Genomic DNA, 10,642 nt, shown 5'->3' with positions numbered 1-10,642 from the left:
TGTGTTAATCAGGTTTTTACATAATTTATAAAAATGCCAATTCAACCTTCAAATGTAGAATTGTAAAGAAAAAAATCAGACAAAAAAACAACACTCTGTACTCCAAATGCAACTGTTTGAAATGACTTTTGGAGATTTTATCTGCTGTACTCAATGAGTGTAAGCTTTTTTTAAAAAAAAAAAACAAAACAAAACCAATAAATAATAGTTTTCCTAGTGTGTCACTTTGATATTGTCTCTTACCTTTCTTTCTTTTTTCTTAACAAACAGGTAGCTGATGATCCACAGAACACTCACTCTGCATTTTCACTGTATGTACCACAGATACAGTTGGATGGTAGGAATTTACAGGCCCAGCTTGACAGTTGACTTCAACTTTTTATGATGTATATAGTTCAATTAAAAGATTTATTTTTACCTTGTTATTGATGGACATCAGACTCTAAATCCAGTTCTGTGTTAACGTGTCAAGATGGGATCTGCTGTTCTTTGTGCAACAGATTTTCTTTACCTCCCAGAAAATGATACAGGAATAACATTGTGTTTTATGGGTCCCATTGTATTGTAAAAATTCCTAGAAAGGAACTCGTAGAGTTCCAGGAATGTTTCTGGGAAAACAGCCATGTAGTTGATGGTTGTAAGGAAAATGGACAAAGTATTAAATTGGTAACCTTCCAGTTAATTGCAATAAATTTCTTGCATAACCTATAGAGTCGTCGTCAATACACTGTAGGCAAGCTGAACATTTAGATTTAAAATATGTATATAGGCAATCATAAAATTCAGCACATACAGACAATAAGTTTTCCTATAAGTAAAATTTTGTTTGGGTTCAAATGGATATCAGTTGTTCTAAATGTTCTGCTTAAAAATGTAGCGCAACTAACTGAACTAAAACATTGTCTCAGAATTTCTCCTGCAGTTTGTACCAGAAAATAAGTTCTTAACGTAAAATATTTTCTGAAATGACAAGGAAATTATGGGACCTGTAAAATAAGTCAACGAACACTTTTTTCTTAACATATTTGCATCTGTAAGAAAAAAATAGCTAAATCTCAGACATGATTAAGATAAAAATGATTAATTTAAAAACTAAATTTGACACATTAAGTAAAAATAGGCCTCCATACTAATGTGACTCCAGATTATTTCAGTGGATATCAAGAGAAAAGTCCTTTTGTTGATTCAACAGCATGACTGTGTCTTGTGTGATGTGAAGTAAACCTGCTGCAGGACAAAACATTTTTCTGATGAATGACAGCAGATTCTTGTGATTTTTAATGGGTAAAAATTATCAAAAAAAAAATAGCTTTAGTTGTCTTATCCAATATTTACACTGACAGTTTATGTGTTATTGATTTTTACATGTAAAAAAGATGTAAGTCCAAAAGATGAATATAAACCTGCTTTATTAAGGAAATGTAATAAAATCCTTTGTACATGGCCTCTCCACAGAGGTTCATTGTGTCCATACATGCAACTCTCATGGCTGAGGTACTGATACAAATGAACTGGAAAAACTAAAACCAAACTGGATCAAATGTCGTCATCGGACACTAACTAAACCAGTGTCCATTTGGAGTTGCAGTTTGGTAAAACTATCACCAAATTCACATGCACTTTATCTGGGGAGAAAAGGATGAGAAAGTCTGATATACTAAACAAACGTAGGCGTACATGGTTTGTAGCATTTTTAGGTTTTTCCTCCAGTTTATAAAAAGTTCACTTATACAAACAGACAGATGTTTCATTCATAGCTCTTTCCTCAATGTACAGTTCACCAGCTCACCTTCTGCATAATGCATAGACACAGAAAGCTTATCACAACCAAAGAAGCTATGGTGTGTTATCATTTACCAAAAAATGTTGAGATTCACAGCTGCAGATACTGCATTTACATGAGAACAGCTTCTAAGTGTGTACAAAGTGTAAACCATAAGCTCAGTTAAACCATTTGAATATACCATTACATAAAAAGGGGTCACTCTCCTAGTCTCTAAAGGATATATAATTCTTTTGAATTCGACAGTATGGCACTAAGTGATTAAAAGCTGACCTCATTTCAATAAAAAATGGTCTTGTTTCAAAATTGTGGCAGTTGAAACAAATGCAGTCTCACGTGGTTGATTTAAAACAAGCATCTAAGTGAATACAGAGTCAGTTGTACGTGATGACCAACAGGCTTCGAAAGTAACACCACCTAAGCAGTTTCAGATGACCACTAGATTCATTTTACTGATATTTTCTGAGTAAAAACTGGGGTACAATGTTGTCAGGTTTATTGATACTTAGCCTTATTGATTGATGCTTGTCCTAAATATTATGACACTGAAAATAGTCTTATAGTAAAACAAGAAAATGACTTTACTTCACTAAATATAACATTTATCCAACTTAAGATTTCACCACAAAAATATGTCTGTAAAGGATTCCAATGACTTAATAAGTACTCCAGGATGTTCTGATTGCAAATCATGGCTTTTTTTTTTTCTTCTTCAAAATAGAAAACAACTGAAATTACAACAGTTCATCTAATTGTCATTTAAAGCAATGTTTTGCCCTAGTTCCACAGATGTTTTTTTTTTGTTTGTTTTGTTTTGCTTTTTGTTTTCAAGTGAATTAAATTTTAATTGCATTGCCATGACGCCGAAATGCTCCATAAGGCACTACAAGAGGCAAATCCCATGTTTCCAGAAGCAAAAGTCCTGTTGCGTCATTGCCCTCTGTTAGTGTGACGGGTCTCACAACCCAGAATGAGCACTTGTTGACTTGTAGGCTTGTGTCCAAGCATATGAGAAAGAAGGCTGTTGCCTCCAGGATGCCAGCCTCGGGGTGTCGGGGTCACACAGAGTGGCTGTTTCCATCCAGACGCACCAGTGGGAATTGACACATTTCATCTCTGCAAAGCCAAGAGATGTGCAAAGGATAAGAGTCAGATACAGAAAAAAAAAATCTCCAGCTACCATCACACTCGAAATCATTCCCAGCTGCTTCAATTCAACAACACAAGTTCCCCTGCTGCTTTAGGAAGGCGACTGAACTGAACTTCATTTGAATAATTAGTTCAAAGTGAGTTTCAAAAACACTAACCCAACTGAGTTATGTTGGTTGAACTTGATAAAAACAAGTTCAGTGAACTTAAGGAATTATGTTCAATCAACAAGTGTTAAGTCACAATGACACAGACTTGAATCAGACATTTTATAAGTTCACTGAGATAGAGGCTGAATTCGATACTAACCTTCATCATGGTTTGCATTATTTCAATTATTATGAAAAGAAACACATATCAAGGACAAGATTCCATTATGTATGAATTATGTTTAAACAAGCAAAGGGGTCTGGTTAGATTTAATTCCAACAATGCATGCTGGGAATTCTGTGAATATTGTAGACTCAATTGGATGATCTCTCAACAGTTAATCTTTCAATTCATCTTTTCAAACTGAACAACTTCAAGTCAGAAAATAAAAATCTGAAATAACTTTAAATGAATAGAACATATATACTTACATTAAGTTAATGATAAAAGACTAGTTGATTCCACTAATTCCCTGCATGGTGTTTTACAGTGTGTTAAAACTAACACAAGCATGGAAACAACAACAGAAGACGTACCCTCTAGATTTTAACACTCTCTGTCCCATACACGTTGTAGCCTTCACGGTACGTGGCAAAATTCTGGGTGTTTGCCGGAGGGGCTGGCTTAAAGTTTTGGGCGTTCTTTGCCAGCTTCAGTCTTTTGGTTTCTTGTCGTGACTTATAGCAGAACTCTATCAAAGCCACGGTCATAGCCAGACCAAGCCCTCCTACCAGAATATAGAAGACTCCTGCCACGTTGCTCAGGCTTAATGCACTTGTCTTGTCCTGGGGGAGGTAAAGACCACCGTTAAGACTTTTTTAAATGGCACTCTGAGGCTGACCTCAAAGAACATGTATACCCACACCAACATAAATCCTGTATGTACATTCTGCTGCACTATGACTAGACAGAAACTCTGAGGAGGTTGCTAACTGTGTCTACAAAACCCTCTGAGGTATAGTTGCTTAATTTAGTCTATAAGTGAGATAAATTGGAACAACTTAAATGTGTCTAATTCCTCCTCTCACGTTATCTCTACTCTAAAGAGCTGGGAAGGTGAATGTAGAGAGCTGCTATCTATCCTGTGTTATGGTCTCTTTACGAGACCACCTCTAAAGGAAGGCGGTCGTGGTCGTACAGGTCTACAGATTAAACCCTCAATCCACTAGCATACTGTAGCTGCTCAACTTCAACACACTGCATTTGTACAATCAAAGTGGCAAGCTGTGGAAGATGAATTGAACCATTTTGCTGCTATTAAAAGCCAAACAGTAATATTGAAATTCATTTATGTGAGTTTTACCATTTGCATTCTAACCCTCTGGGGTATTTTGAAGGCCTAAAGGCAGGAAATCCTACTTTTTACACCTAAAAAAATCTGTTATCTGGCTTATAAACCTATTTAAATGAATTAAAAATTTTCCTTACTCTGACACTCCATCTACGAGACACGACTATTAAAAACCATTTGACCACATTGTGCTCAGATGGTATTTAAAGGTCAGTTTGGACTTGGTCAGAATAAGGATGCCTTTGGGAAACTAGCTGGTCATGTCAGCGTTAATACGCACTGTTTGCATACAAATGAATAAGAACACCAATAAACTAAATTTCAATAGAGGTTTGGATAACAAAATAGCAGTATAATGGTTTCAATTCTATGATTCAACTTTTTAAATTTTATGGTATGAATAAAAAATATTGTGTAATCATGCTGCAATTTTACAAATCTTGAATAGTGTGCATACAGCAATAATGAAGTCATGTTAATGTAATGAATCATGATCACGGTGTGTATAAATTAGATTATGTGTAAAGCAAATCTAGTTTTTAATGTTTTTCATGTGTTATTCTGAGGGCAAACAAGCAACTATATCAGATATATCATGTCATGATTTACATATCTGACAGAATGTATGTTTTAGATGTTTGCATATGAACAGTTAGGTCAAAATGCATTTTGCAATCAGTATAAAAAGACCTGCAGCGACTGACCTTACTTCCAGAGTCCTTGGTTCCACATTCACCCTTATCGTACCACCATTTGTTTTTCAGCTTGTCTAAGATGCCTTGTTCACTGAGTTTCAATACTGCAAGGTTTACAGGAGTTCTTCACGTGGGAAATAACATAAATAACATTTTATTATGTTATTTTATGTTATTCAACTTTTTAAACTACTTTATACTGTGCAAAGCGATAGAGTAGGGTCCTGGCCAACACATCACAGATAGCAAGCAACACTACAGTGTATATAAATATAAATATATGACCTTTCATAATCCATGACTACCCTAGCATGCCAGACCCCAGCTATATCGCTTTGAGTAATCGGCACACACTGATCACAAGAAGAGGAAAGATTTGAACTTGCAGAATAAAGCAGCTGCTGCATAGCTTTCACAGAATGAAAGAAAACAGAGACAGTAATTGCTGAGGGCACATTTTTTTTGCTATGGGCAGCCTTTTTGATGTTTAGCAAGGTGGATCTAACAGGAACCCTTTCTTGACTAACAGACAAAACACAGCAGTCCAATTTCATTACCAGCTATTACAGGCTAATGTCTCACAAAATCACCCCTTTCAATCATAAAAACAGGGTGTCCAATGCAACCCCCCCACACTGAAGCACACCTTTTGTATCAACCACAAAGTCAACAAATGCAAATCTAGATCCTGCTTCAATTTCTAGGGAAAATTTGACATTATCTGAGATTATTTTACTTATCAAAGTGACAGTAAGATAAGATGAGAGACTCTAAAGATGCTTTCTGAACCAAATCTGATTAAGAGAGTCAAAGCTTTTCTGGGAGGGGGGTTGTTTTGCAAGACATTATGCTTATTTCCTTGACTGCCTGATTTCCAGGCTGATTTCCTTTCAGAAAAAATATCACTGTTTGTAATCCAACATCATCAAATATATTGCATTCACCACTGTGTTCTTTGTATATCAGAACGAATAGAAATCATGTTTTCTGATTATTTACACACAAAAAATAAATCAATAAATAAAATTTAAAAAAAGTCATGCATGATGTTTAGTAAATGATCTGCTGTCCTGTTCTCCAGTCAGAGCTCAGTGAAAGGCAAAGTTATGATGATTTTCATTTTGTTTGTTTGAAATATTGCATTTCTTGGCCGCGGAGCTGAGGGCAGCTTTAAATAACTTAAAACAGCTGTTTCATTCAACAAATCAAGCAAGTTTCAATAAAGACCCTCCTTTAATGATTTGTAATTGTATTACTTGGAGAATGTCACATTTTAGATGCTTAACCTCTGTCTTCTTATGATGCATTTCAGAGACACTATGAAGATGAATTGCAAACGAAGCTTTCAAGTGAGGTTTTTTTTTTTTTTTTTTTTTTTTTTTTTTTTTAATCTGTTTGGGAGCAACAGCTAAAAATTGGAAATCTTTCATATTAGTTCTGTTTAAACAGCTTATATTCATCAAAGACACTTTTTTTTTGTAGATTGTTATTCATGAGTATCTAGTAACTCATATCTTGGTTTCAAGTGTTTTTGTGTCCCTGTGACACCTTCAGTGTGTTCAAACTGGCCCCTGCACCTCAGGGTGAAAACCAGATAAATGAAGCAGCCTTCAAACCACAGATTTAGATTCAAGGCTGTTTGGCTACATTAATCAATTCAGTGTCACATTTACATTGATTCATGTGTTTCGTTGTCCTCAGTGTAATAATCTTCTGTCATTTAACCACATAAGGATGACTGTGTCTGGTCAATATGAAGATGTAGTTGTTATTGGACAATATCTGAAATGTCCCACAGCATTTTGGGTAGGATGATCTACTCTGGTGTCCGGCTTTTTCTCTGTGTTCTCATAAATACAAAGACATACTGTTGTTATATTGTTGTTATTAAACTTCTGAGCTGCAACAATCTGCTGGCCATCAGATACCACCAGGTGGGGGCCATGGACTTAAATAATATACTGAAGTACACTGTACAGGGTCACAGTTTAGAAACACTGAAACCTTCTTCTGTGACTCTTCTCATCATCAAACTGAGATAAAAACAGCATTTGATCCATATTTTATGCACAGAAACAGATAAATATCAATAGCTGGAAGTAAAGGTTTGATGTTTGGTTACATGGTTCAATACCTAAAACTCAAAAAAGCACGGAGATAATTAACTGCCATCATTTCTGTTTCACTTCCATGTCTTGAAGCAGTTTGGGTTTGTAATTACTTTGTTCCAGACATAAAATTGTAGTATTTAAATATTTTTGCTCTGTTGTTGCAGTTTGGTCTGTGTTGGGAAAGAACTCCACCTGTCATTCACTGTTCAAACAGAAAACATTGTGGGCTTCCTAAACCTCTTATGTGAACAGTTGGCTCACAGCTCCACAGAGTTCATTCAAACAGAGAAAACATATGACGTAGCAGACCTGGTTTTGCTCACGTTCACAAAGCATTGAGAGCACGACTGCAATAAACAGCTCGAATAATGCAGCAACTTAGAATAACAACATTGTGCTTCCAACTACATAATGTATACTACTACTACTACTATACATAATGTTGTGAAACGTAGAGAGCAAAATCAAGTGAGTTGACTGAAATAGAACCATTTGTTGAATTAAGATCCACAATCTACAATATACAAGTCACTTATATGCTGATGTGTCTGTCAAGAAAATTTACTGTTTATGCTTTACTTTAATTTTCTATATTAACATTTATAAGCAATATATGACCATTTAATAAGTAGTTAATAAGTTATAATTCAATATAATGTAGTTGCACACAGCTGTAAGGCAGGTAATTAACACTTATAGCTGCTTACAACTACGCTATAGTGTGTTATAAGCCATTTATTATGTTTAATGTTTATATACTGCTTATTAATGCTAAATAGTAGGACTTTAAATAAACATTATTAGTTATAAAATAATATAAAAAATTTACATTTAAACACATTAATTTCAATATATATTGAAATTATAAATATATTTTATATAGTCTCTTTTCATGGTTTATAGTTTATAGTTTTAGAGTATTTTATATAGGCCTTCTGAAAAATGGCACAGCCACCACCTACACACCAGGCCAAAATACACTTTGTAGAGTATTTCACCTGCATTTTACTGCACATGTTGTATGAGCATGTGAGAAATAAAAGCTTTAAATCTTGAATCTCTTGAGTTGTAACCAATTCTGTTCTTTGCCTCCTTCTGTTTGCATCAATCTTGTAACATGTAACATTAAACGCACAATGTCATGTGAAAATCCCAGGGAACATTAAATGCATGTGTTTTACGCCATGCCAACTAACAGTAATAAGGTTTTTATTTTTTCAATAAGAAGCTCACTCTCTCTATTTCTGATTCAGCGTGTTCCATCCACTCATCAACTCACTTCTCCATGTGTAACTCTAATCCTGAAAAATGTTTACAACCAGCATACTGGATACCGCGGTTCACATCAGCAATCAAGGCCTGTCTGTCCTGTCAGTTTCACCTTCTCTCCAGTCTGATGATCTGAAGGCTTATTAATTATGAATCCAGTTGATGAATCAGAGTTTGTTCAAATCTGGGACTATTTGATTCAGACCCTTGTGTCCATGTTTATTAATAACATGATGATGATAATAATAATAATAATAATAATAATAATAATAATAATATAAAATGCCTTGATTCTCTCAATGTCCCGAGCTACTCAGGGTAAACAAATTAAATTTCTCACATTACAGACTAATTTTGAAAACTGACTTTAAAGAGTCTGAATCCGACCCTCTGTACAGGGGGTGGACAGAATATCACGAACACCTGTGCAGTCTATTAGAATGCAATACAACAGCCAGTGCTACAAATCTTATATTCGTGAAGCTTAATAATTCATAATGTTCAGTTTTTTTATTGAGGCTGCGTCAGGGAGGTGCTGTGCTATTACCTAACATCTTATTAGAACTTCACAAAGATAGTATTTATTGGTGTATTGGATTGAATACAATGCATAGATGTGTCTTTTATTGTGTCCATCCCCTGTAGTTGTTTTGAGTCTGTGTGTGAAAGACAAATGAACCTCCCCTCCCTCTGATTTCAAGTCACATCAGAGCTTTACCCTTCAGTGTGACTCCAAAACAGGACAACAGCATCTAAAAACATTCACGACCACACAAAACAACTCACAACACCAACTACCCCATGCACAATATTGACTCTCATGGCCAAATTAAGACATAAATCACATTCTGTATGATGTCAAATGAAACACACATCACACAGTAGAAACATAGATTACCCACAAAGATGTGAATATTTTATATCATCCAGCTTTGATTAATAAAAAAATTCCCTGTAAACACATCAAGATGTGTGATTTTAACGTTCTGGGGTTTTGTTTGGTTTCAGTAAGCATGACTGATTTCCAAATATATGTGCCGAATTTAATTTTTGCAGCACAATGATAACATGATAACTTAGTTTTATGCCAGCTGTGAAAGGTCATATTTTCTCAGTGGTAGTTACATACAATATATTTACATATGTCATCGTTAAATTACCCACACATGCATTTCTGTTTCTGAAAGTAAAATAAGGACATAGAAATATGGCAGTCAGATGTGACAGTGTTACACTGATCATTTACTCTTTTCCTAACCAAGGGGTCGAGGCAAATTGCCAGCGAGATGTGACAGCTTCTTTGTGTTATCCCACTGGTAGTATCCATATCCTGCTCACTCAGAAATGAATGACTACAGTTAATAACAGCAAAGTTTTCTTTGTCTCTTCTCTCACAAAATGCCAAGAGTGCTGTGGTCATGAGGCAAGCTGAAGAGCAGAGGCAGAGATGGATTCACAGTAAGGGCGTTTACTGTGCCCTGGCATCTGAAACACAAGATCAGGGGCCTCATTCATGGAAAGGTTGTACAACAGATTTGATTGAAGGCAAATCCTCTTCAGTGTCAATAATTTACAGACTGATCTGGAGAAAGGCCCCAGCTCTTCTGCAGAGCTGAGCCTGACATGCACAGCTCTAAAATAGTGAGGATACATGATGCTGGAAAGCATGTGCATGGTATGAAAAAGCTCTTCTTCTTTAATTTAACTCCTCCTCTTTGATTTAACTTGACATTTAAAGCAAGGCTATGTAACTTTTTTTGTCCAAGTAAACATCAGAAATGCCTTACTTATGGCTGCAGTTTCGCAAAAGTTGCATAGTCTCACTTTAATGTCTGAATGCATCTTCACTCAGTCACTGTTACTTTTACATGAGCCATATGTTCACTATGAAAAATAAGTTGAATACAAAATTCAAATCAAATCCTCTTGTACAAATGGAGCCCCCGGTCATATCTTACACTCTGCTGCTGCAGGGTTTACCAGGTCAGGGTGGCCATGGAAAGACTTTTGACTGGCCTTGGATCAAGACCAACCAAAGGTTTCTGTCGGTCTTACGCTGGATTTCGGTGAGAGGATGTTGGACAAAAAAGTTTGGACCGTTAGTTGTCACTCTGTCATTAGAATTCTCACGTTTGCCTGTGATGCTTAGTCCCCTCAAGACAACGCTGTTTCCTGTGCCTAACGCCCAGGCGGC

The 10,642-nt window shown here is 35.7% G+C and overlaps 1 protein-coding gene across 2 annotated transcripts in view; it reads right to left on the bottom strand.

Annotated features, from left to right (window-relative positions):
- Positions 1-1,438: 1,438 nt before the first annotated feature.
- The window catches only part of LOC111234369 (glutamate receptor 3), a 67,821-nt gene continuing 58,617 nt past the window's right edge, over positions 1,439-10,642 (bottom strand). Inside the window, exons 14-16 of one of the 2 annotated variants that reach the window (XM_022762420.1) lie at positions 5,078-5,192; positions 3,619-3,867; positions 1,439-2,899 (exon numbers count right to left, since the gene is read on the bottom strand). In XM_022762420.1, the coding sequence (XP_022618141.1) occupies positions 3,622-3,867; positions 5,078-5,192 (361 nt within the window). In that variant the 3' untranslated portion in view covers positions 1,439-2,899; positions 3,619-3,621. The remainder of the gene's footprint in view (positions 2,900-3,618; positions 3,868-5,077; positions 5,193-10,642) is intronic. The other variant, XM_022762421.1, reaches the window with a different exon arrangement.

This window comes from Seriola dumerili, unplaced genomic scaffold (assembly GCF_002260705.1).
Source record: "Seriola dumerili isolate Sdu_G_001 unplaced genomic scaffold, Sdu_1.0 BDQW01000449.1, whole genome shotgun sequence".
NCBI lineage: Eukaryota > Metazoa > Chordata > Actinopteri > Carangiformes > Carangidae > Seriola > Seriola dumerili.
The sequence above is the reverse complement of the archived record's forward strand: the minus strand, read 5'-3'. Positions and strand labels throughout refer to the sequence as shown.